The sequence below is a fragment of the Musa acuminata genome, chromosome BXJ3-11 (assembly GCF_036884655.1).
Source record: "Musa acuminata AAA Group cultivar baxijiao chromosome BXJ3-11, Cavendish_Baxijiao_AAA, whole genome shotgun sequence".
Classification (NCBI taxonomy): domain Eukaryota; kingdom Viridiplantae; phylum Streptophyta; class Magnoliopsida; order Zingiberales; family Musaceae; genus Musa; species Musa acuminata.
This window is the reverse complement of record NC_088359.1, coordinates 29,952,311-29,979,927: the sequence shown is the minus strand read 5'-3', so window position 1 is coordinate 29,979,927 and position 27,617 is coordinate 29,952,311. Positions and strand designations below refer to the sequence as shown.

Sequence of the window (27,617 nt, the reverse complement as noted above, 5' to 3'; positions counted from 1 at the left end):
GTATTTAGATGCGCATCAAAGTGGAGAAATTAATAGCCCAGGGATCTGAGCTTTTGGAGATGGGCATGGGCAGGCAGGCATTGCACAGTAAATATAAGCTCTGCATCAGTCTTAAACAAGTCTCCTGCTGCAGCAAGTTAGCTTTTGCACTGGCCTTGATCCGTTTACCTAATCCAAGATTCCACAGATGGTTGTCTTCCGTGTAGATTACAGCTTGTGCGAGAGCAGCACACGCACACCAACGTCCTGAGCCTGACTCCTTTCCCTCGTCTCCTGGCTTTCTTAGTGAAGGGCATGTTATGTTCGTTAAACTAAGCTTCAAATACCAAGATAGGAGTAATGATGTGTTCAGAATATGAGGCTTTTGCAGGGAGAAGCTGTGGATTATCCTACATTAATTATGGCTTGTTGATGACCTCTCCTAATCCCATAAGATAAATGACGGAGCTGTAGACCACATCTCTTGTTGTTTTGTCTTCTATCGCCTGCCACTAGCAACTTTATAGCTAGAAGTTCCAAGTCAAATCCTGCGGCTTTTGTCATCATCTTTTGGTGGCCAACTCGATCCATTCATTGAGCCTCCAATGTTTTCAGACGTCAAGGAAGCGACGATGGTATGTGGTGACGATGGCTGTGGATAGTAATGTGCAGGGACGCTTAGGCCTCCCACGTACTATGGAGTACATGAATCAGGTTGAAGGAAAAATCCAAAACTTGTGTCTCGTTCTTTGAGGGTTTATTACTATTTATTCTTCAAGGTTGAAACATTTTTCTCTTTTTTGGGGTCAATCTTTGTTCATGTAAACATCTTAAGCCAATCCTGTAACTCGAATCTGCATATGTTAATATCAAATGAATAAAGAGAAGTGACGAATATAGTTTAATAAAAGATATCAGTGGACACAAAATATGCATTCCAAGAACTTAAGAGGTTGTACAATTCTGCATCTTGGTGTCAAATCTCCCAGTATCATGCTTCATATCTAATTTGTGTAGTTTGCTATAAAATATTAAGATAAATTTTAGGGCAAATTTTTTTGAAAAAAAAACCTCATATTTTGAGAATTTTTTATTTTATTTTTTTAATAACATTTTTTTTTTACTCTTTCTTGTTCTTTGATCTTTGTCCCGTCGATTGTCATATTTGACCGTTTGTGTCATTGTCCTCATTTGCACAATACCCTCACTCTCAACCTCTTGTTTTCATTGTCCTCATTGTTGACCTTAACGTAAGGGGTTACGAGCGAAGATGATAAATGATAATAAAGAATGAGGAGAGGAGAGGTGATGATGACGATGTAAATTGTGTGAGTAGTGGGGTGAAGACGACCAAGAGCAAACAATTGTAGCAAAAGGATGATGGGGAGGTGTCACAGCCCTTACTCTCACCTGTAACTCCCTCTGCTCGATAAAGATAAAAATGATAGGGATTATAGGGTAAGAACGATGAGCAATGGGGATGGGATTAAAGAGGCAAAGGTGACCAAACATGGGGGTAGAGGTGCTGGCGACCACAGGCAGAGACAACAATAATCGATGGAACGAAGGTGAAGGATAAGAGTAAAAATAATCAAAGGTGAAGGTGACGATCGACGGGACAGAGGTAAGGAATAAAATCATCTTTTAGAAAAAAAAAATACGAGAAGTAAAAAAAAATATTAATGGGGAATTTCTCAAAATAAAAGATTTTTTAAGAAAATTATCTTAAATATTAATCATATGTGTCTATTTTTTAACCCCTCTCCCTAAGCATGAATAAGGTGAACAAGCAAGAACTTAAATTAGCATTAATAGTTCATACCGACCTTTGAATATATTATTATGGCCTTACTGTAGGCTATAATATATACGGCATGAACGGTTCCACTCCCACCAAACCAACCTCTGTTTCCCTTCACAGAAAGAAGAGGGGATGGTGCAGTGGATTCCAAGATTCTTGGTGAAACCCTGGACCACCATGTGTTGGTGGAGCCTCATCCCTTCCTCAGATGAAATCCACAACCCCAAGATCGGAGAGCGATCGCCACTCTCCATGTCTCCATCTCACGCTTCTTTGCAGATCCCCATGCCAGAATCTGGACTTGTAGATCCCCCTCTCCGGCCTCCAAGGTCAACATTTGTCCTGGTAAGCTATGGGCTTTCCCCCTTTTGCCCCTTCCATGAGCCTCCTCTTCTCTCCTTGGAGGTCCCTCTCACCGGCACTCTGGCGTGCAGGTATGACTTCGGGCATCAGATGGGGATGGCTGGCATTTCCATGGCCGGTGGGTCCCCCTGAAGGAGGAGAAATAGGATTGAGAATCCGTCACTGCATCAAATTCCATCCTGCAGCAGGATTCAGCTGAGATGCTTTGGGAAAAGAAGGCAGTGGGTGGGGGGGGGGGGCGGTTCTGTGGGCAGCAGACGACAGATGACCCAAAGATTCTCGGTGGTTTCAGGGCATAGGCACAGACTGCTCTCTGTTCTCTTGTCGCATGTACCTCTCTCCAAAAGCCACTGGCTGTGGATTCTGGCGTCTGATGCAGTAATCTGCAGGAGAAGAGTTTAAAAGTTCCATCTTGGAGCAGTCCTCTGGAGGTGAGAGCTTTCTCCCCTTTTTGTTCTTTAGCAAGTTGGAATCTTTTGTAGCTGTGAGTCCATAGCTATTCAATGATCCATGAGTCCTCTCTGCACGCCTGGGAATGCTTGCTTCTGTTCTTGTTTGTTGTTACTAGTTCCTCTTTCAAGATTTTGTTAGGCGCCTGCTTGTTCTCTTTGTGAATGCCATGTTACATATCCTTGTGATGGGTTCCCAGGGATCATCATATTGCAGTAAGGTTCCTGTTATGGGGTTCTGAAGGTATCTGCCGATGGACGACTCCGTTCCTCCCAAGGGAAGCTTGTCGGGTCAGACCCTCTCGGATGCTGCTGTTGATGATTTGGACCTCATGGATGAGTTGTTATCAGGATCAGTCTTCGATTGCTCTGATCTCCTGCAAACGGGTACCTCTGCAACCACAGGCCCCCTCAGCTCTGCCTGCTTTTCGCCTGTTCTTGGGATCAGCAGCACTAGTTCCAACCCAACCCTTGCAGGAATTGATTACCAAGTCGATGCAGAGAGATCAGTTTTCTCTGTGGAGTTAGCTTCGGATGAAGCTCAGATGCAAATGCTTGATGGTGGACAACGACCCATCAGTCTGAATCCTGTCGGAGAAACCAAGTGTCGCGTACGATCAGATGGATTGGAAGCAGAGGATCCCAGTTATGAACCAGGCATGAGTCGGCAGATCCAGCCCAAGGGTGAAACAGGTAGTGTGGAACAAAGACTGAGGTATGTCCTCAAGTACATCAAGGAGTCACAAAGAGAAGGTGATGTCCTTGTTCAGATGTGGGTGCCTGCCATGAGAGGAAACCAGCAAGTTGTTACGACTTGTGGCCAACCTTTCTTGCTAGATTTCAACTGTCAGAGGCTTGTAAATTACAGGTCGGTCTCGACGAGGTACCAGTTCTTGGCCGATGAGAGCTCCCATGAGGCGGTGGGCTTGCCTGGCCGGGTGTTTCTGGGAAGGTTGCCGGAATGGACTCCAGATGTCCGCTACTTCAGCAGCTTTGAGTACCCTCGTGTGGGTGATGCTCAGCGTTATGATGTTCGTGGAACAATCGCTCTGCCAATTTTCGAGAGAAATAGTCCATCCTGTTTAGGGGTTGTCGAGGTTGTGATGACCACACAGAAGGTCAACTACAGTTATGATATTGAGAACATTTGTAATGCTCTTCAGGTGAGTCCTCATCTTCAAATTTTGCTGTGTCATCTGAATCCTCTATCTGATAATGTTTTACTTACTTTTCGCCCTCTCTGCTTGATAGTTAATAGTTTCTCTTAGGGGTTTTTGCATCATGCACTTTTGATACTTAATGGTTTTCTGCAGTTTCATGATTGTTCTTACAAGCTTTTTATTTTTTCAAGTTGCAAGGATTTCTGTTCTTGCGAATCAGTTTAATTTCATGAAGAGTTGTATTACAAAGTCCAATTTTTCACTGTGATACTTTGAGAAAAATCTACTGGACTGTTGACTCCCTTCTTATTTGTTTTGGTGTCATATATAAGGAACATTGAACATGCTGAGAAAGATGATAAATGGCAATCTACCCCTCACCGTTGAATGGAAAAGAAAGTTATCTTATTTGTTTATCTCCTTTCATCCTCAAGATATTTTCTTATGATACTTGTTGCAGGCAGTGGATCTCAGGAGTTCTCAAGTTCTAAGTGTTCCCCGTTTAAAGGTGAGCCACAGGAACTCCTGAAAATAAATTCTGGTTCAACTTGTAGTGACACATATTTTCTGTTGTCAGATGACGGGCGATTCTTACCTTGCTGCCATACCAGAGATCCAAATGGTATTGAGAACTGCTTGCGAGACCCATAGGCTGCCATTAGCTCAAACATGGATTTCGTGCATTCAACAAGGCAGAGAGGGCAGCCGGCATTCTGATGAAAGCTTCAGCGAATGTGTTTCTACTATTGATGAAGCTTGTTACATACAAGATCCTAGCATGTTGGGTTTTCAGCAAGCTTGCTCTGAGCATCATTTGTTTAGAGGTCAAGGTGTAGTCGGTAAGGCATTTATGACGAATCAACCATGCTTCTCGTCCGATGTTACGGAGTTTAGCAAGATTGAATATCCACTGTCACACCATGCTCAGTTGTTCCACTTAAGGGCTGCAGTGGCTATCCGATTGCGATGTGTTCATTCTGGAAATGTGGACTTTGTGCTGGAGTTCTTCTTACCCATCCACTGCATAGAAGGTGAAGAACAGAAACTGATGCTGAATTCTTTGTCCGTTACGATACAGCAAGTGTGCCAGACACTTAGAGTTGTGACAACTAGGGAATTAGAAGATGAGACAATGTGGGAAAATAATGAGCAAATCCCTTCAGATATGTTTTCTGATAACTCCGTTTCTGAGATTGGTCAAAGATATATTGTCGACGAACTTCTCCCATCGGGAACACCTGCTGTAGGTATTCCAAAGAACGTTGTTCTTCCTGCTTCTGTGCCAACGGAACGTACAAAGGAATTTGAGGGATTCAGTGTTTCAACACACTGGGTTCCCTCAGATGTGGTATTACCGACTGGAAATATATTCTCCGAGGTCAAGCAGCACCATGGAGAGTCCAACAGTGACTATATATTTTCTTTCTCTGCTGAAACTAATGTTTCAAATGCGGAGAAGGCAACAGAAAAGAGGCGTGCAAAAACTGAAAGGACTGTCAGTTTGCAAGAGCTTCAGAAATATTTTGCCGGCAGCCTAAAAGATGCAGCCAGAAGCCTTGGAGGTAATATTATCGCGACTTCTTTGTTCTATCTTTCGGAAGTGAATTAGTCACTTTGGATCTACTTGCAAACATGATATGTTTCCGGCAAACTAAATTATTTGAACCTGGTTTTGTTCAAAAGGCAATTCCATAACTAACAGGATAAACAGTTAAAGAACAGTGTCTTAATACGAGACTGCTACCATGACTAGCAAGATGATCTTGATTGATTTTGTCCTAAGACCAAGAGAAGATGACAATAAATTGAAAAAAAGAAATTCTGGATGCCAAAATAGATAATTAGCTAAACTCCATTCATAGTATCATCAGATGGCAGCTAATTCACACTCCAAAAGAGACTGGGTTTCTATTGACCACTCTCTGTAGAATATACATATTGGTGCTCCCAGCTGAATAACTAACAGAGGGAGACTTGGGTATCCCTGGAAGTGATACATTATTTATTTTGAACTCTTGTTCAATAAGAATACACAGAAAATTTACATAGTGTGTGTGTGTGTGTGTTCATTGGAATTGTCTAGTTTTGGTTGCTCAAACTATAGTTTTAGACAGAACTATAGCTAAGTCAATGGAATCATGATTCTTCAATATGCTTCAATTGCTTAAACTATAGGTTTGCTATCATGTTTCCTCTTATGATGACAGTTTTGAATATGCTTTATATAATCTTTATAAGCTGATTAATCATGTGGGTCAAATAAAAATAACTGCATTGCAATTTGTAAGTGCAGCATTTCTTTTTTTGTTCTATTTCCAATTATGTTTAAATAAATGTAGATATTCAAACAGTCTCTGTTTATGCATTTATATGCATAAATGTGATTGGCTAACTTATTGCCTACATAGGTGTTAATAAATTTTGAGGACGTCATTATTTGCTTTAACACAAAAGAATAAGATAATGAAATTTAATCTTGTTATGAAGTATTCCTGTAGAACATGCAGATATCTACGACTATTCCTACCTATGAACTTGCATTTGCCACTTCTTGATTCCTCTCGTCATTTTCAAATGCTTTTAAATATTACATGGTTTCCTTCTCTTCTTTTACCTTGTCCAACTATAAGCGAATTGCACTTCTAGCCTTTTAATTCATATTAAGAATATCACAAAACAGATTATTTAGAATTGATTGGTTCCACCATGGCATCATGAAAATATTCTTTTCAGTGATAATAGGATTACCTGCCTTGAATATAAGGTGTCTGATGTTGTTAAGACCGATATTTTTGGCTTCTTTTCAGTGTGCCCTACTACTCTCAAAAGAATATGTAGGCAACACGGAATTACTCGTTGGCCTTCACGAAAGATCAAGAAGGTCGGTCGCTCCTTAAGGAAACTGCAAGTAGTTATAGACTCTGTCCATGGTCCTGGAGAAGCATTCCAGTTCAGTTCCCTGTATGAAAGCTTCATAAAGAACACTCGGTCAGATAGTAACTTAGCAACTAGTACCACATTTTCATTGTTGAAGCAAACTGATCACCCGGAATCCTCAAATGCAAAGCAACAGCTAGAATGTAGATTTACTTCACACACATCTGGAACAAACTCTCTTTCTTCTTCTTCATGTAGTCAAAACTCTAATTCCAGTCAGGGCTGTTCTAGTGAGCAAAGGCAGTGTAATCAGACTCATGAATTTGAATTTAGACAAGCTACTTTGGTGGAGGAGAATCGGAGTGACGTGCTTAATAAAGTACAAATACATGTAGAACTGCATTGTCCACTTGAGGTGACTCCAAAATCTGTGGTTAGATTGCAAAGTCAGAGACCTCAGATCGAACATCATCCTTCTAGATGTGATTTTCTTAAAGTAAAAGCAATTTATGGGGAAGAAAAAGTTATATTCAGACTACAGCCAACTTGGGGCTTCCAAGATTTGAAGCAAGAGATCCGAAGGCGGTTCGTTATATATGATACTACTTTAGTGGATATCAAGTATCTGGACGAAGACTCCGAGTGGATCCTAATAACATGTGATGAAGACCTGAAGGAATGCATCGATGTGTACAGATCAACACAAGCACAGACAATCAAACTATGTGTGCATCATGTTCAACCAACCGCTAGGTCCTCATTGGGCAGCACAGCATTATCTTGACCGTTTCAGGTTAATCATTTGGAATGGCGAACAATCTCAATAATGGATTGGTCATACAAAGCATGTGAAAATGCTCATAGTGAGGGCCAAACAACACAAATCCATGAAGAAGAATGGCCTGGGTATGGTGCATTTCCACGGCTTTACGCTGTATCTGAGGGACTGAGAAACCAACAACTAGGGCGATCGTTGAAGGAGCATTTGAAATGGATAGTGCCAAAACTGGTGACTTGTGTGGAAATGTGGTCTCTGTCTGTGCACCAGTGATGACTGACACTGATGCAAAAGCATGGTTCTCTGCTGCTTGAGTTTTCCTTCATGGTGGTATTAAGGTTGCATATACCAGTATGATGCCTATCAAATGGGTGAGGCCGAACACCTTTTTCGGCCAGCACAAAGGGAAAGAAAAATGGTCCAAAAAGTACAAAAATTGTCACTTTGAACTAACCTATGATAACATTCTGCAGACAAATGACACCTTGTTGACAGTTTGAAGTATGCGATCATGTACAGGAGTTCTATAGATGGTATTTGCCATGATTTTTTAGCAGATCCAGAGATTCTGTTGTTTGTCTGTATCATATGGATTTCAGTGGGGAATTTCCACAGTTGGCTTTGTATACAAATTTGTATAGTGATGCTCATGTTTATTTGCAACTTCCGAGCTTATATCACATACTGTAATTGAAACCTTGAGCCAGATGGTGCTTTCATGTAAGGATGATCATGTTAAGATGCTTCCATTAGAAGCCCTCTTTTGCTTGATTGTCCCAAGAAAATGACTGCAAAAATAACTGAGCAAAACCTGAAATTTGTTGCTGCTGCTTTCTTGGATTGCACCACTTTGCATATCAGATCATGAACACACAGAGAGAGAGAGAGAGAAATAGAGAGAGCAGCAGATGCAATTGATACTACAGTTAAATGCCGATAAGCAAACAATTTAATCAAACTCAGTATGAAGCCAAATCTTCCATTTCCTTCTCTGGTTTATGTATGCATGAAGACAAAAGTCCATAGGGGTGGCATTGAAAAATTCAAATGTTACCAGATACTTCAACTAAACAGAAACTATAGAAAATGCCATCAGAAATGTATATAATAGTGTAATTAGAAATAACCATCGTCGGTTCTCAGACCGGCAATCGATCAGCTAGTCTGAGTTGTCCAACGTAGACCTTGGAGGAGGACCACAGATGCTCAAGATCACCTGGAAATACACTACCAGTAATCAGAAGCAGCTTTCAACAAAATCTTTGGCAAACAATTGGTTTCAGTCTTACCGGGAGAAACACTAGTCCATGCAAGAATCCGATGAGGATCAATGCCATATACATTTGGAAGAAGTAAACCTGAAAGACACCACAGAAACATGAAATAATAACAATGATTTTATGAACGAAATTAGAAAAGGAGAAGTGCAAGATTTTATTAGAGACCACAAAAACTTCAGATTTTGAGAAACGCAAGACAATAACTCCGACTAGCTTCGTAAGGGTAATCCCACTGCAAGAGACAGACAAAAACATATGTTATAAATCTTCGATTACAATGATTTGAATGCAAGATAAAAATGACAAGTGAACTAAAAATCAACAAATCTCATTAACACGTATTCAACCACATGAGCTAGTGCAGCTGGCAACTCCACAAACAATGAAATGTAATGAAGGCATTAGCTTTTGAATTCTTGTTTAATGCTCAGTTAGGCCCAGTCAATCTTCAATAAGAAATGGGCATTACTAAGCCAAAAGGCTATAGCAGTGAGGGAAATGTAACAGGCCTAAGATGACTACCAGATTCTTTTGGACTGCACTTTATATGTGGGTCTAAATCAGCAGTCAATCAATCTAGTGTGGCAAATATAAGCCACTAAGAACAATCCAGTTTTTTTCTTTTCACATTATAAGTTTAAAATACAGAACCTCCCACTGGTGACCGTGGCAGTGGCTTCAAGTTACTTATGGCTTTCACCATTTATAACTACAATAAAGGAGAAAGGAGAAAAGAAAACTCTGACCTGAATACTGAAGCACCCATGGTAGACACAGCCACTTTGGTTCGAGATCCTCTATCCCCACTGTTTACCTGTTACCAGCAGACTACATTTTAGTTAATGTTCAGAAACCAAAAATCAAAATAAAATTGTTGAAGCGTAATAAATTTGTTCATAGCAAGTTCTTGGAACGTCTTTCTCAAATACATGAATAGAGGATTTCCGAACAACATTTGACGCATACTTTTGAATTCCAAAGCATGAAAGAAACCTAAATTTGTTCATAGCAAAACAAAACTGCTTCACAAATTAAAGTTCCTGGACTTGTGACAAAAATATTTGGCACTTACCAAGAAGGCATGCATTACGTGAACACAAAACTCGACAGCAATTCCTATTGACATCACAAGGTTTACAACAGAAATTGCATTCAATTGAATGTCCAGGATAGCCATGACTCCCTGCCAGATATGTTTGGTCAGAAAAGTGGAAGCGAGTATTTAAGCAAATACTGACATAACAGGCACAGTAAGAATCCTCATTTAATATCGAAGTATTTGATAAATCCTGAAAATTGTGCCACATGATTGCATTAAATCACAGCTCATATGCATACAGTACATGAACTAGAAAGAGCAAACATATATAGAAATAATCATGAGACTAATCCTAACATTCATTGATAAACTTGCAGATAATTTTTTCCTCATAAGTCTCAGTAATGAAATTTTCTGACCCACTGATTCATGGTCCTTGTTGGTTTAAACCTAAAAAGGTTGTGTGTAAATTAATAATGAATCTTAAAGAATGCTAAACACCCAAATAACTGATCCGTCAAGTACTTTTCTAGACACTTGATGTGACATACTTTTAATAATTGATCATGTTTCTTGGATAAATATATCTCATCTTATTCTCGCATAACATTTTGATGTCAAAGACGTTTGTCAGAATTTCGCATTATGCTTCTTAACATGCAATACCATGATGAATCAATGTTCTATGGCTATTTGCATCAGTATCATCATTCATGCCTATATGACATCAGAACTTCAACAAATAAATTGGATATTATTTTCATTGAACTTTACACCCTAATATGTTGACCAACTCCAGCCTTGGTAATAAGTTAACAATATGACAGTTTTACTATGAACAGTGTGCTTCTTTTAACCCATGAATTCAGGTAGGACCATAGGAGTTAGCACTTTTGTGAGATCAGAATTTTCTTACGTAGACAATTTAAAGCAAGGATTGCAATTTCGGCCTATACCGATATACCGAGGCGTACCGATAGTATGCTCAAAATCATTAAAAAAAATCCAAAAATATCTCAAAAATAGAAAAAAAAAAAGTTAGATTAAGATTTTTAAGTTAGAAATAAATATAAATTTAGTATAATCTTAGCAAAAATAATATAAATTAGGAAAGAATAGTGTCATATATCTTTTTTGAACTTTGAGGAGTAGCTTTATGATATATTCTGGATCATCCTTTCATTAACATTGAATTATCTACAAAGAAATTATTTGAATTGTTAGATTATTTTTTATACAACTTAAACTTTAAGATTTAAATAAATTAAGTAATTAATCGATGGATATACCTGGTCCTACTACCAAAAAGAACGATGAGACCCTACGAGCAATGGATCAAGATCCTCAATCCTATGTATCTGTATATCAATATGATATGTTTGTCGAATCCAATCCTAAAATTGATCCCAAAATATAGTACACTGATACACTGTATCAGTATATTAAGAGTGAAAATGTAAGAATAAAAGAAAGATGTGAGTGAAAAAGAGTTTGAAAGAATTCAAGAGATTGAGTGAGTGAAATGAGTTGAAAAAGAGGGGAGGAAAAGGGTTCAAAAATCCTCTTCTAAGTCTTAAACGGTCAAATTGACTAGTACAAGTCAATAATAGTCGGATTTCGATCGTTACCATATGGTACAGCTAGGTAGAAGGCAGTCTGCGTATCAGTATCCTATCGGACTGATACGTACTGCCCATACCAAGCAATACGCATCGATATAGCAAACCCTGATTTAAAGAATTCAAGATACCAATATAAGCACTATCTTTTACAGATAAATTTGGTTAAATTCCTAATTTGGAGATACTCACCAATAATCATAATTCTCGGCTATTGCCTTTACCGTCTACAAACTTTTCGGAGTTTCATTAATGGCCAAATTAATTATCCTCTTGATTCTTCACAAGCCACTGGGCTACCCACTTTGGATCACATCAAAGACATTAATGTTACAAGTCAAGAGGATATGATTTTGTGTAGGTTGACATTTTCAGGAGAGTTATTCTTGCTTCTTTTTATAAGTTCATTACTTTTAGAGTTCAAATCTATCATTAGATATGACTGGCTAAACTGTATAATGAAAAAATTCATTGTTATAATCAAGGAATGAAATTTCAGATACCAGACCATGCTGATAGATTGCTGGATCAGTATGGGTGTGATTCATGCTGATGTTCTGGCACATGGTATGCAGCATGTACCATGGTACTATTCTAAGAGGCGGGGTGGAGTGGTGGAGGGAAGGAAGGAGGAAGAAGAAGTAAAGAGGTGGAGAGGAGTACTAAGGTGTTGAATACGACAAGCAGTGGACAACTGGTGGATAGGCGACAGCAGGCAGGCGATGATGTGGAGGGGAGATGGGCTCATGAGGAGTCATGAGTGTTTTAGGGCAAAAGACTGTTAGAATTCTTAAAAGAAACTTGTTCCCTTTTAGAAACATCAACACTGCTGTAAAAAAAGAAAGAACAACCAAATTAGACCATCAAAATGGGCTGGGATGTGTATCAGTTCATGCTCGGACCAGGCCAGGTGAAATTAAATTTCTTAGCTTTAACTACAAAAGTTTCTTTCAACCAAATGTAGTTTATAATTTATTTATTAGTAATTGTATTTCATTCAATTATGTGATATTATTAACTTAAAACATATATGGCATACCCTCATATTTAAATCAATTTCGTTGATCAGTTATAAATTTACATATCACATGTGCAACAGATTTCACACAAATGTCATAAAAATTCAACAGATGAAAATCTAGAAAAATTATAAGCATAGGATAAAGTAGCAGTTTCAGTACTCATGGCTGTAATAGGCCTCAGATTGGGAAAATTTGAAAACACACCACTTGTATGCAATTGTAGAGCAGAAAATGTATCAAATATAATCACACCTCACAGGGATGACCATACTTTAAACAGATAAGTAAAGTTACCAGCATATCAATAATAATCATTGTCAAGACCAATAATATTATCGCTGTGATCCATATGCTGCAAATAAAAGTGAAGGCTTTGAGGATTAACATGAAATTTATCCAAGAAATTACCTAAGTGAATTTGTGAAATGATAGAAATATGATTCCATACCTGCTAGTGAGAATCAGGCAAACAATAAATACAGCACCTATCAACAAATCTAGTAACAGTTAGAATTTATATCTCAATTACTAAGAAAGATCAGCTAACTATGGTAATTGTCATTAATCGAGTACCTTCTGAAAAGCATTTATCTGTTTTGGACAATCACATTTAAACATTCATAGTATGAATAGTGACTTTAAGTTTTACCAAAAAATTAACCATATTTTAAAATTAATGCCAAATTAGTAACCGTTGATTTCTTAGAGTCAAGGAATAAATAAGATAGATATTTAACATCTAGTGAATTTGTGGAGTAATTGAATGAATCAACTTTAATTGTGAAGATGATTTGAACCAATAATTCAAGTAGCTATACATCCATCCAGTTATCATATGTGGATTAGGCAAACCAAGTGATACCAGTAAGTTGTTGACAAGTCATCAACCATTAAAGGTATTGATTCATTACAAACAAATCGGTGCCAACATTGCCCATACTAAGGTTTATCATACCGCAACATACCGCTTGATATGGGCAATATGTACGAGTCCAATAGGAGACCAGTATGGGCAGCACATCGGCATGCCCCCATGTACCATATGTTGATATGCTTGGTATGACTCGATATAGTTTGGTACGTACCATACCGATAGTTGGTTGGTACATCGGTACGGACCAGTAAGGTAAACCATAGCCCATACCAACATAGAGTAGGGCAAAACTAAGCTATTCTGAGCTAGACAAGAGCTAATCTTGCTGTTTGTTGGCTCCATAACCAACTCTTCGTGGAGATTGTCCGTAAACCCTGCTCTTGTGAGTTGTGAGTACAAAGTTAAAAGAGGAAGATAATGCCTGAACTTTAATCAAGCATATATCTATCCCAAAATAATAGCTCTAAGTTTATCTGTTAGAATGTCTTAGGTCACTATAAGCTATAATTGTTCTATTACAAGTACAAGATATATAACCATAACATTATAAAAAGGGCAGCCAAGAGCACGAGGCTCCATGGCACTGGTATGAGAAACCTTACCTAGGCCGATTGAGATGTTGATCAAAGCGGTCCTCCATATATCTAAATATTGCTCAAAAAATATGTAGAACACTGAATAGGGAAAGATTTCCATCTGCATTAGATAGTTGCATTAGTGGTTAGTAAAAAATATTGTTCTTTACATAAAAATTTGCTGCTGTTTTAAATATGAGAAAAAATAGATATTAAAGAAACCATAAATGTTTATCATGGTGTTACATTGAAAAAATTATGAGAAGTAGACAAAGATGAAATCAAATTTCAATTATAATAAGAAAACTAAAAAGGGTTTACTGGCTCTTAAATGTACTAATGATTCCACCATTTCTAAAGCACAATGACCGAGGAAAGAACCATGTAACCTACATCAGTTAGTTGGGAACAACATGACCATCCCTAAATTGAATTTTCTTGAGTTGGTGTGAGATAAAGGATGCAAGGGATATTTGAGTTTGGATTAGTTACTTGAATAAAGGTGACATTGAATAATTTTAATTGGATCTATAAATGTTATATCAAGTATGAGCCATATTAATTCTGTAGATGTTATTTTATGATTTAGTTGTTCATAATTGGTGGGTGACCCTTGAAACATAGTAAGGTTACTCCTTTATGACCTGAGTTACCATGGTTAAAATCACTCAAAAAGCCTCTCAATTTATAGTGCACGAATAAGGCAGCACACAATGACCCTCCCTAAGGAAATTGCCCTACACACAGCTCTATGGTAAGTAAAAAATCCTTTTAGCTGATTATATATGGTTGGTACTTGGTACATGAACACTTAACTTTGTATAAATGTCTGATTTAGTTCTTAACTTCTTATCAAGCACTACATGTAGATGCATGCACAGCATATTAATACTCTACCGACAGATATTAAAATTGTGTACCTTCATGGCAAGGCATTTATATAAAAACTACAATAAGACTACCAAGTTTAATCATGTTTATCAACAACCCATAGCCTGGGTTTATACTTGGATGTTAATCAACATCCAAATTTAATCGTAATCTACAAAATATGTCATGAGTTCCTTTTTAACCTTTTTTCTAATAATCTACAGAATATCATAAGATGGACATATAGGCATTTGGATAGAGTATGTGCATGCACATATATACAGTTGCAACCTTTCTCTAGCTCCATAAGATGTGCATGTTGTAGTCAGTCTTAGAACATTACCAGCAGTTGCAGGAATAGAAAAACTGTACCTTCAGTGAATCAGACAACTTAGAGCTAAAATCCCGTGCAGATTTCATCGAGTTCACATAGTCACTCTGAAGTGAGAAACAGCATATTAAGTAAGCTCCAAGAAATGACCTTTAGCAAAGCTACAATAAGATTCATGAGGTAGTGTTACTTGTTTACTAAGTGGTGTATGATAAGTACGGAAAGCTGATGCTTGAATTATACCACTCTCATAGCCTGACATAAATATGATGAAGACATATTTTTCTTTATTAAATCATTCAGGAACTTTTGTCCAATAACAAAGAAGGCAGAGAACATGGTACAGACCGGAGATATTCACACTGTTTGTGTAAGCTCCTTTACCACCCTTGGCACAATTAGAAGATGGCAGAGCACTGAGAAACCATGGAAGCTTTTCCATGAATTGCACTGTTGATGGTCGGCCATCATGCAAATCTGAATAGAGGAAGCACTAAAAGCATAAAACCATCGTGAGAACTTCCAATTATCACATCACACAAATTAACATAATTACAATTTTACAAAATTTGAGCTTCATCTACAAGCAATAATTGCTTGACATTATAATTTGAGCAGAGGAAATAAACAACCCTCGTGTCTCGAAATTTCTTATCAATACTTGCTCACTATCAAACAATGCGAAGTGCCACCACTTAATGATTAAAGTAATTGGATTATGATAATCTGATTACCCTTTCATAAAAAAAGTGTTACTTATTAGTTAATACAGTCATGAATAAAAGCTTACAAAGATATTATACCGTTGTACAGTCTTTGCATTCAACACCAGTTGTACATAATCCATCATTTGGTTGGCAACAAGGAGGCTGGAACCAATAGATACAGGTAAGCATATCATTTGCAAATTAAAACTAGCCTTAGAACAATATCAACTTATAACAGTTTATTCAATAAGTAAACACTTATAAATTACAAAAAACAACCAACACCAAAAGATGAAGTAATTATCCACAATTTTACTTTTGAACTAGTTCCCTTGCTAAATGACCAAGTAAGAGAGCAGCTTAATCTGATTCTGAGGAAAAGTTCAGTATTCAGTCAATATAAGCACATTCAACTGCTACAGATTGTGTTAGTCACAACGAGATTCAAAGAGAAAACATATCAATAGTTATCCTTTTCTCTGCATAGTAATTCTGTTCGCAAATTTAGAGCAATAAGAAATATTGCATAACATGGATGTACCTAATTGGCAAAGTGTCATTCACAAGTAAATCTGGGGTAAATTTACTGATTAAAGTCAAAGCTGAGATATTTAGATAGATTATATCAAGTCTCATAGTGCTTCACAAGGGCTATTTGTGCTTTCTGAACTGAGTGAAAATTTGTTTATATGATCAAATTTATGCCAGCGATAAGAGGTAATTGTTGTACTCATGTCAACCTGAAGTATTCGAAAATGCATGTAATTGCTGGTTTTTTCAGTTGGTAGAAGCACCGCCACTCCTCATGAGTTGGCATGTTCAAAAGAAAAACAATTGGCTTATAAAGAAAAAAGGTACTGCAAAATGCTTGATGTCATGGTCTTATGCCCTGGTCAATATACCTGGAGGCCTATCACCTATGGATGTATCATAAATGAATCTCAAGTTCTGCCATAGTGTTGTGATGGTTCAAATAAATGATAAATGTAATGAGCTATGCCACATGATAAAATACATAGTTCATTTACATGTATGCATAGAAGAACTTCAGAAGTAGGCACAACTAATGGCCAACAGGTTTTAAGAACTAAATAGGGAACCAATGAATTTGCCAGAAGACCTAGTCAGATTACCAAAAAATGTACTAAGATTTGGAAGCACTTTCACCAAGAGTTCAGAAGATGTTTATTGCATGATCAGGCAAAACAGAAAATCATTTGACCTGATCATCTGGGGGGCAATAGCTCCCATTCAAAAACTCCCGACAGCAGCTAAATGCTTCAGGGGATAACCAAATAAGAAAATCATCTAGCCATGAAGCAGCAGGTTTAGCGATATAACTTGATGATGGCACCAATGATGCTTTTGTAATCTGCTTTGAAAAAAACATAAACAGAAACTTAATTAGACAGTAATAATTAACCAAGACCAACAGTAAAATTTACACTGATCCCTAGAAAAAGACATACATGATAATCTGAAACATACTTCATGTGGAATTGCACCCTATAGAGCAATCTACACACTATTTTTTACTGAAATAAAATGATGATCAAAGCAATTAACCTCATTCAAGAAAGAGTTTGGATCACACTGGCTGATCGAACATATTTGGTTTGTATTTCTTGATTCCAAGCTAGAAAAAGCAAGTTAAGCAATTAAGATTAAACATGGATGACTATCCCATGTATCTGCTAATTGAAGCCATCGAGAACTATCATGTCATAGTACCTGTAGTTGAAGTCCTTTAGAACAAAGTATAATGGTGGTCCCACTCTGAGATACTTTGCAATATCATCAAAATAACTCTGAAAATAGCACAAATGTAATCATGTAACCAAAATGAAAAAACGAGGATGTATTTTGCATCATCAACATTAAGTAAATTGATAATCATCTTTAAGTTCACCTGCAGATATGAATCACGGGGAAGGACAACTTTCTGCTCCAGACCAGGTTGAACTCGGGTACATAGAGCCTTACAGAACAGAAAAGGATAAGTAAGCACATAAGGAGAAACAAATTTTCATATGTGAATAGCCAAATAAAAGAATTTTGATCCTGATAAAATAGAGGCAACAATAAAAGTTTTGCATTAGTAAATTCATTGATTCTTTTTTGCTTATGGCAATAGCATAGTAATTGTCACATACATCAAAGGAAATGGTATAAAGACAACTGTAGTTTGCAATCACGAATTTGGAAATTTGAAAATTTTGCACAAAAGATAGATTAAAACATAATATGAAATGTAATGATAAATTGATAAGAAAAACTAAAAACAAAGGCATGAAACCGAAAATAGCATTGGAAAATTCAGCATATCCACAACAACAAGCAACCATAATGTCCCATTTTCTCAGGTCAGTTGCATGAATCTTTTCCAATCTCTGATCTCTGTGCAAGATCATATCTAGTTAAATCAAGTTGAAATTGACGATTGAGAATATGAGATTTCACAATAGATAAACCCAACTCCAACAAGCTTGCTGGAGGCTTAAGTTGACTAGGAGATTGTTTACTACAAAGCAATCTAATGACAGTTTCGACACTGGTCAGACTGATATGGTTTCTGTATACTAGGCATTATACCAATTAATCCTTCTTGGTAGTTGGTATCACTAAAAAAGTAATAAGAAATAAAGTCTTAATCAGGATTGACATATATTGACACCAGTCCTTGGTCAGAGCAGTAGATATTGATTAGCATGCACAAATCCAATTGGCATTAAACCCTTGCATTACTTCATTATTCTGTCTTTTTATTTGCCACCTTCTCTGCCCCCCTATCATCTTTTATGGCAATAACTTTGGCAAGGAGAGGTCATTTTCTAAAATTTATGCTTTATCTATAGAGCTTCCTCTTTCTTCTCGTCTCTTTTGTTACTCCCTTTTTACCCCACCAGATGCCATTGTCAATATAAAAACAAATCTACTATGCTAGTGGCATGTGTTCGTCAGACAATACAAGGCATATAGCCAATGAGGAAATTGTGGTTTTAATTTAAACATTTGTAAAGACAGCCTTTTGAACTGTTTATATATCCTAGTTCAGAACAAAAATAAAAAAGTTGCTTTTGTTTTGCTTCAAAATCTAAATAAAAATTTAAAAGATCATTGTACATCATCATACCAAGAAACTAATAGCCACAAGGCCAATGGCTCACTGTGCTAATACTCTCTTACCATCAAGTTCAATTTTAATTTGTCTCATAACCATGGATTAAAATCTTGATCTGATATCGATATCAGTATCAGCTGGAGAGAGGAGCAGGAGGAGGTGAAGGGGGATGAGGACGAAGAGAGATATCTTAAGGCAAAGAAAGTGCAGCACATCACAAACCTGTAGTGAAGGAGGAACAGTGGCAAGGAAGCATTAATATGGCGAAGAGGAGAAGCAAAGTAGCAATAATAGGACGAAAAAGAGAAACAAAAAAGAAGGGGGCCAGATGATGGGTAAGGGTACTAAGAGATAGGCTTACCACCCTAAAAGCTAAGTATTAGTTAGCTTACCACCTAGTAAAGCTGGTGCGGTTGGCTTACAGGCAGTAAACCCACTTTCAGACTAGACTGGGAGAAGTTCGCTGTCCATGTATCGATCAGCCATCAGACTGATAAAAACCAGTTTATACCAACTGGTATGATCAAGATCTAAATTAATGCTTAATAATAACCTAAGAAAATCATCTTACATAGCACATATATAATGAACACTTTCAATTATCTACATGGCTTCTTTTTCTCGATGTAAAAACCAAAGGTATTCCTCAATAATTCTGAGATTATTGATGGATATTTCAATAAAAAATATAGTTTATAACTTTATATAAGAAATTATTGAATCTCACATATTATCACGAAAATATTATGTTTAGTCCAGAAGGGCGCATGCAAAATAATGCAGCTATAAAGAATCTGAGAGGAATTTTGATGCATGGCAGAGCATATAGTGAGCACCAAGTCCTGACAAAATGATAAGCATCTGCAAATATTGGCATACATGGTATAAAGGTGTCAACCTCTATATTGCAGTGTTCAGCTGCATAGTTTACATCAATCCATAATCCCTAATTTAGTGGAAGCTCTCAATCCAAGTGTTTTAGGGTTTAAATTATGAAACAGTGCTAGCTCAAAGAAATCTATCTTTCAAGAAGGTATATTATGATTCTAGTGATGAGATTCTTTGAAAGATCCCAAGTATTTAAATTGATAATTAACAAACAAATTATAGAGTGACTCACAATGCTTGCAAAAGCAAAGCCAAAGAATACAGCAACTACAACAATCTTGACTCCTTGAAGGCTAAGAAGAGGTGCATGGACATCCTGCAACATTGTCATGAAAAATCCAAAGATATGGTCACTGAAATCAGAATATAATAGTTTAATATTAAAAAATAAAACAAAATAAATGTAAATCCATGCCGAGGATAATCCAATCAAGATTGATTAATAGTTAAATAATGTGATGTTCATATGAATTCTTGAACTGGCTGTTTGTACAACAGCAAAAATGATGATGAAACAAAACTTTTAATAAACATTGAAACAGAGGTGATTTGAACCACAAAAATTACAAAAAAGAGTTACTCAAGTACTTTCCTGTAAATCTCCATCCATTCAATTCAAACTCTATCAGAATCTGAACCACAGAAAGGTAAAAATTTCTAAATATTAAATGGAACTGTTAGTAGATTCATCCTGAGATATATAGGCATGAACATACAAGAATGGACTTACTAAAAATCTTTACACCAAAGGAGTCAACAACACTGTAGAAATTAAGAAACATATTATGTAAGCTTTTGCAACTCTGAATACCAATTCTAATTTATTTTCATTCTTGAAAACAAGAGGAGTGGTATGTAAAAACCAAGAAATTACAATTTAACCTTTAGAACTCTGCCCGATTATATCCAAGCACCATAGGAGGACACAGAGAAACAAGATATTGTTGGCATGCACAATATACTAGCACCATAATTATGTAATATCAGCAAGGTTTTGAGTTGGCATGCTCCAGTCAACAGCATACTACATTTCAACCAACATGGGGTAGCATGACATTTCGCTACCAAGCCAATGTTGCGCAGCTATATCCAACATAAACCACCATAGAAGTCACATGCAACCCTTCCTGCATGTGGTTTAGCAGTATCATAGTAACGAAGGATCATTCTAAATTATGTTAAAGAAAACAACCTTAAGATCAGACTCTGCAACTGATCATATCCAGTAGTAGAAAAAGAATCCCAGGCAACTTAACCTACTTTGCTCTTTAAGGTATCCAGGTGGTGAAAAACGTGTCAGTTTTGGCGATGGCCTAGCTCTAGTAGATCATTAGAGGATCCAAGCATGCAACATCTTATAAAGTTTTACATCATTTATCAGCTGCCTCCTCACTTTTTAGGGTAAGGATCTGTCGTGAAAAAGATATAACAAAAGACAAGCATATGCAGAGTTAGTTAACCAAAAAAATGCCTGCATTATTGAGAGATAAATAAATTACCTAATTTAGTATGTTGTAGAATTGTGCAAATGCTAAGATATTTACTGGAAAACTCCTACTCCAAAGCTATTTGGCATGAACAAGTGGAACAATTAACAAAACCATCATGTTTGCCACACCTAAGTAACAGATTTTTCCAGTACAGAACTCAACATTTGGTTGACGTTTATCCTCATAAAAGAGTATTTTGGATTTTGTGAAACCTTATGGGAGAACATTTAAAAATTTAAAATTAGATTTAAATTTACACAAAATGCAACTAATGTATTGGACAAATAAAAAGGAAAGTGTTAGACTACACCTTCATATAGCGTGTGAGCAACCCAAGATCCTGTTTGACAATACCTAATCATGCATAAGTTGACAACATTTCATGAGTTTATGTATATTTGGCAGGAGGAATTCTTTTATGGTTACATAATAATTCAGAGCTGATGTCAATAGATTGACACACAACACCAATTACCACGCACCTTCATCTGCGCTGCTGCTTGATGCAAGTCTAATACATGGAACACAATCAACTCTGTCATCTTCAGCTCTTAAGAAGTCAAAGATTATCAGAGAAACAAAAGCTGTAACTTGCAAAATGAAATCCAGTAGAACAGCCAATGCTGACACAAAAAAGGTTTAGTTGATAATCTGGATAGGAATTAAACTTCACATGAAAGAACATGGAAAGGAGACACAAAGATCCAACCAGCAAACATGGAGAAAACACGACATGCAGGCATTGGTATAAAACTACCCACAGCAAAGGCCATAACTTCAGACAAACTAGCAAGGGTGATAGATGGCCCAACTTCCACGAGTGCATTACTTATCCGTTCTTCTAAAACCAACTCTAATGGTTGGCGTTTAACAGCATGTACAAGAATACACATGTTATCCACTCCAACCTGGTATATATCAAATAAACAAAAAATCAGCTAATGATAGTCCAGAGGCAGCAACTTATAAGAAGTGCGAAAATTTAAATAAGCATTAAATGTTTAACTGGCACAACAATTGCTACTATGAAAATTGACAACTGATATTGCTAAGGAAAAAGCTGTAATATGAAATTATAAAGAATGTGTATATACATAAACTCTAACATTTTGACCTGGAACCTCATTTTAACAATTTTTACTGTTTAAAGAAATAAGATAAATTCAAAAAGAAAATATACCATCTCAGAAAGTGAATTCAGTGATAACCCTCTTGATGGATCCAACAATAGCAATTAAATAGCATACTTGGGTCCTTATTTAAATATATGAGATGATACTAGCTTCATTGATGACTGCCACAGAAGTCCAAATTATTCATGTCTAAACAAAAGCAATTGCAAGAGAGACTAGAGAAAGAAATATCAACCTAGGTCAGTAGGTCTGTTGACCAAGAGGCTATTTTCAAAGTACTTAATGTTTGAACAAAAGAAACTATATATAACAATAGGTATAAGCTAGGTCATTTACACTTCCATCATTGTATATCGTAACAAAAAGGCATTATTGGACAATTAATTCTGATTCGTGTAAATGATGCAGACTACAAAAAAATTTGAGTGCTCAACATCGAGGTAGCCTAAGAAGCAGAACATATGGAATGGGGGTGTTGAGGTTCCACAAAACATAGAGTTACATGTACAAGAAAATATTTAAGAGGAGCAATTAGGGTAATTCATCTTAGTTCAATCAAAGAATGCAATAGCATATCAGACTATAATTGGAGCCTGACAAGAGGATTCATGGAACCCAGATATTCCTACTAAAAGATTCATGTATTATACTTTGATCCAAGGTTCGCAATACCGTACCGTACCGATATTTCGACCTGGGCTCGGTACCGGTACGGTACGGTGTACCGAGCACTGTAGCACTGCTACAGTGTGAACCAATACCGGGCGGTCCGCGTACCGCTGGCCTGTCGGACCGGTACATACCGCCCGTACTGGGCGGTACGATTCGGTATGGCAGACACTGCTTTGATCAACAATGTATACTTTTATTTTTATGCTTGAATTTACTCTACTTGTTTAACGTTTGTCAACACTCAACAGTACCTTGAAAATTTGCAAATTAAAAGTCAGTCAATAGAATTAAAATGGTAATAGAAAATAAAATTATAAGAAACAAGAACTTACAGCCAAAACAAGAAAAGGTATCACTTCCATTATGATGAGTGTCGACTTAACTCCAATGATACTATAGAACCCAACTGATCCAAGAACAGAAAGCATAACCAGAACTACTCCAGACAGGCCAAGAAGCACCTATAAAAAAAAATATTATATAGACAACAGAGAAAGAGGGAACAAGAAGATATTAGATTGATTAGAAATACAGATGTTGCCCTCCCACACCACACTCAGTAGCTATGTCTATTGCCACAAGAATTTCAAAAGCACCAATTACACATGCCAACCTGCACACGATACTGGGCAGGTGCAATTCTTATAGGCATAAATAACTGGTAACAGGGTGCATACTAAGAAACCAAGCCCACAATGAATAGAATGGAATAGCCTAACATTCATGCCTCATAATGCACTAGCGATCTTAATTTATATGGCTGTGCTTGTGCTCTAAGAATCCAAACAAAACAACAAACTAGGCATGATATACGTGAAAAATGGATACAATTTCCAAGTTACCATGGTCGGTGAGTACTCTAATGGGGTTAGAATGTGTTTAAAACATGTAGTAAGAACTTCCACAAATCAACTTCGGAAACCTACTCCTTGCCACAAACAATTTCTCCGAGTCAAATAAGCTGGGAAAAGGAGGTTTCGGCATAGTTTACAAGGTAAAGGACAACTACCCAAATGTCGAATTCTAGATGGTCTTTTCTTCCTATGAAATATATTATATACATAATGAAATTTGATACCAAAGCGCAAAATCATTGGACAGGGCAAGCTATCAGGAGGACAAGAAATTGCTGTCAAAAGACTTGTCAGAGGATCTGGGCAAGGTTTGGAGGAGTTAAAAAATGAGGTCATTTTGATCGCCAAGTTACAACACAGGAACTTAGTCAGACTCCTCAGTTGCTGCATCATTTTCTTTAAAAAGCATATAAGTTAAGCACTAAATACATAATTTTCCTAGCAAGTATGTTACTATATAAAATGCTAAATTTCATGTAAAATGCAATATATACAACTTAAACAAAGAACTTAAAACATATAAAGAGGGACAAAAAAGAAAAGAGTGAAAATTATAATACCTTAGAAGAAACAAAGGAAGATGACAATTGACATCTGTCTCCCAGTGTGATGGATATGTAAGCAAACATTACAAGATAGCTCACCTGAATCAAATTCATAAAAGATAGAGCAAAAAAACCTTTTTTAAGTATTACAAGGATCTTTCTAGTAGCCGTAGTAACTTTCTAATTTTAGTGACAGTATAATTACCAATATAGTTATCACATCAGCAGTACTTTCTCTTTTTAATTCTTCCTCAATAGAGCTTTCTGATGAAAAAGAAAGTGTAAGATTCTGTGGCTGCACCATTGGTACAAGCTCATCCTGTTGCAATTGTAACACATATAATCAAAATTTACCAAAGAATATAAAAAAAATATCAGTATTAAATTCCAATTTTATCCCAGATAATACAGAAAAATATAAAGAATATATAAAACAAAACAATATGAACCAATAAGAGAGAATTGCTTATAGAACACCATCTGAACTCTGAAGTTGCCCCTTTAAGTCTTAAAATATAAGATTATGAATAACCTCTCTTCTTATATGCAATGCCAGCTAAGTACATTGATCTGTCAAACCCTGCAGTGGCAGGAGATTCATGCACCAGACTACCCTTTTTCTCTGACACAGGAAAATTCAAGCTTTACGTTTCTGAAATGGTTATATCAATAATGAAAATCTACTGCACCATGTAGCAGGCAGTATCTATAGCGTGTCCAACAAGCATAGTGCCATCAGTATCAGTTATCTGTGATTTATCCAAGCTTCAGTGATTAGATCAACTTTCAGCCCTGTTGTGGATTAGGAGACATTAAAGTTTTTCCAAAACCTTTACAGCATAGTCCAACCTTGGGTTAGGGTTTCAATCATTCCACAGGCTCAAGACTTGCTTACACCATCAAAGGGAACAAAACCGATCACCAGAGGAACATACGTGATACGTCATTAGAGTAATTAATCTATAGTTTTCTTTTCTTTTCTCTTTCCATTTTGATCTTCTTTTCCTTTCTCCTTTCTTCTTCAGTTTCTCCAAGCACCCCCTGCATTAAAAAGGCCACAAGCAAGACCATGTTGCATGTATTGATTGACGCTAGCAGTAAACTATTATGTGTCCATTGAAGAACTTGACTAAATAAAAGCCATAAAGAAATTTGGACAGTTCTTATGTGAGCATCATGACTAAAAAATGGCATGTCTTCCAAATATAGGTATTATACAATGACTAGTACTTTGGAGACATACTTTTATTTAAATTCATAAATTAGCATTAAGGAACTCCTTTATTTCAAAGAAGAGAGATGAAAGTAGCAACAACATATCCTTATATACATTTTTTTATGCATATAGATTATGATCATATCAATTATTTTCTTTTGGACTTGTATCTATTTCTCAAAACAATATGATAATTTCAGCTACTAGCTTGATGAATGTGATGGTGCCAACAACTTATGTTGACCTTAGATCTGTCAGTCATCTAAATACGAATGAAGTACTACCAAAGTGCTAATAACAACAGTTCTAAGCATTTTAAGCCACACTGAAACAATATCGATAGAACATTTGATTATTTCCAATAATGGCAGAGCAAATTTATTGTTGCATTTTATATATGATAAGGCCCCTGTAGCCCCTGTAGACTTAGTCATTGTAGAATAAAAACAGCTACATGGTAGAAGAACATGAAAATTTAGTCCCATACAAGAACCATAAAAGAGGATACATGACTATATTACTATAAAGAAGAACCATGACTATCTTTTTATTGTTTTAACACCTGGAAAGCCAAGGCTACAAGAAAAATAATCAATATCTGCATTCAAAATGATGACAAATCCAGTGTAAGAAAATAGCACTTAGCATCATTACTCTCAGCATTCATGAATAAATATAAATAATTTCAGACTTGAAACTGAAGTTGCCAGCAAAGCAAGTATATCAAAGAAACTTGTGCAATAAAAAACTATAAAGCATCATAAGGGAGTGCTAAGGCAAGGAAGAGGAACCTGCATTAAGCGAATGAAAGCCTTCTCCCAGGCAACAGACTTTGCATATTCAGTGCTTTTTTTATCAAGCTCATTGTTCACGGGATAAGTTATTACAAAAGCCAAGGCCTGCCCATTCAAGAGTTAGAACAATGATATACTTGTTTGTAAGGCACTTAGAAGCTAAAGAACCACCTCTGAGTAATTACTTCCTGAAAATCCCCCTAATGCTGTGCTGGGATCAAGAGGAGCTTGAAACTCACTCAAGCATTTTTCGGCAGAAGAGAAATGCTGATAGCCATTCAAGGTTCATAAGAAAAGTTATGGCAACAGATGTTTTAATCAGCCCAAATAGACAAACAAAGTTAGATGGAATATATAAAGAGAAACAAAAGACTACCATCTATATATTAAATAGAATCAGTTCATTAGATGCTAGAGGATTGTATTCAGTATTCGCATAACTACCATGATGAGCATATTGCAATAACATAAAAAATTTGAAGGCATTAATGAATTTGATGATTTGCTATTGCCCTCAATCCTCAATATAGCTTATTTCAGAACAAGATCACTGCATCTGATGCCAAATAGTGTGAGTTATATGGCTTGCTGTAAGGAGAACAGAACCTTTGAGCTCAAACCATTGAACAGTAATAAAAATATTTCAGAAAAATGTTCTGGAAATATTGTATAAAGAAAAGATAACATTATATTTTATGGTAGTCCAAAGCAAGGTTTCAGATGCCCATCATATACTAGTTTATGCAACCACTCAGAGTGATATGGTACTGGGTATACAAGCAGCATATCGACTTATACCGCCTAGTAATACCCAGAAAATAAACAAAATATTAAATACCAACTGGTGCCCAAGTTATATGATCTAGTAAAGGTTAACGATTAGATTGGTAAATCTTGGTCAAAAGGTACCGGCCCGGCTATTTACCTGTCCACACATATCGATCCAATCGGTATTTGAATCACTAGTACAAAATCAGGTTTGCAGTTCCAACTAAAACTTAAGAACTAGATTTTAAGTTTTGTGCTTTCATCCAGGCTAAACATCATTAGACCAAAGCTCTAAACTAATAGAATAACAGACACACTAATAATTTAAATATAAGATAATTGGATCTGATCATAAATAGATCATATCGAGGTGGATCTTTACCTGGTTCTTATATTAATTGCACAATAAATA

At 36.5% G+C, this 27,617-nt stretch overlaps 2 protein-coding genes across 10 annotated transcripts in view; one reads left to right on the top strand and one right to left on the bottom strand.

Annotated features, from left to right (window-relative positions):
• Positions 1–1,898: 1,898 nt before the first annotated feature.
• LOC135584758 (protein NLP1-like) lies at positions 1,899–8,178 on the top strand. Its single transcript, XM_065172801.1, has 6 exons — positions 1,899–2,125; positions 2,215–2,574; positions 2,793–3,755; positions 4,213–4,260; positions 4,330–5,314; positions 6,560–8,178. Exons 3-6 carry the CDS (start codon positions 2,847–2,849, stop codon positions 7,411–7,413), a joined length of 2,796 nt encoding a protein of 931 aa, XP_065028873.1. The 5' UTR covers positions 1,899–2,125; positions 2,215–2,574; positions 2,793–2,846; the 3' UTR covers positions 7,414–8,178.
• Positions 8,179–8,366: 188 nt separating this feature from the next.
• Positions 8,367–27,617, bottom strand: part of LOC103972124 (uncharacterized) — a 32,895-nt gene continuing 13,644 nt past the window's right edge. Inside the window, exons 15-39 of one of the 9 annotated variants that reach the window (XM_065172795.1) lie at positions 26,609–26,704; positions 26,435–26,542; positions 24,633–24,746; positions 24,443–24,526; positions 23,361–23,489; positions 21,933–22,131; positions 21,706–21,846; positions 21,534–21,577; positions 19,966–20,049; positions 17,634–17,702; positions 17,456–17,532; positions 17,291–17,360; positions 16,947–17,096; positions 15,821–15,886; positions 15,366–15,510; positions 15,208–15,272; positions 15,059–15,124; positions 13,844–13,937; positions 12,816–12,864; positions 12,662–12,719; positions 9,760–9,870; positions 9,434–9,501; positions 8,853–8,919; positions 8,697–8,765; positions 8,367–8,623 (exon numbers count right to left, since the gene is read on the bottom strand). In XM_065172795.1, coding sequence (XP_065028867.1) covers positions 8,567–8,623; positions 8,697–8,765; positions 8,853–8,919; positions 9,434–9,501; positions 9,760–9,870; positions 12,662–12,719; positions 12,816–12,864; positions 13,844–13,937; positions 15,059–15,124; positions 15,208–15,272; positions 15,366–15,510; positions 15,821–15,886; positions 16,947–17,096; positions 17,291–17,360; positions 17,456–17,532; positions 17,634–17,702; positions 19,966–20,049; positions 21,534–21,577; positions 21,706–21,846; positions 21,933–22,131; positions 23,361–23,489; positions 24,443–24,526; positions 24,633–24,746; positions 26,435–26,542; positions 26,609–26,704 — 2,280 coding nt within the window. In that variant the 3' untranslated portion in view covers positions 8,367–8,566. Of the gene's footprint in view, positions 8,624–8,696; positions 8,766–8,852; positions 8,920–9,433; positions 9,502–9,759; positions 9,871–12,661; positions 12,720–12,815; positions 12,865–13,843; positions 13,938–15,058; positions 15,179–15,207; positions 15,273–15,365; positions 15,511–15,820; positions 15,887–16,946; positions 17,097–17,290; positions 17,361–17,455; positions 17,533–17,633; positions 17,703–19,965; positions 20,050–21,533; positions 21,578–21,705; positions 21,847–21,932; positions 22,132–23,360; positions 23,490–24,442; positions 24,527–24,632; positions 24,747–26,434; positions 26,543–26,608; positions 26,705–27,617 lie in introns of those variants that run through there. The other 8 variants (XM_009386333.3, XM_065172797.1, XM_065172796.1 and 5 more) reach the window with 8 other exon arrangements.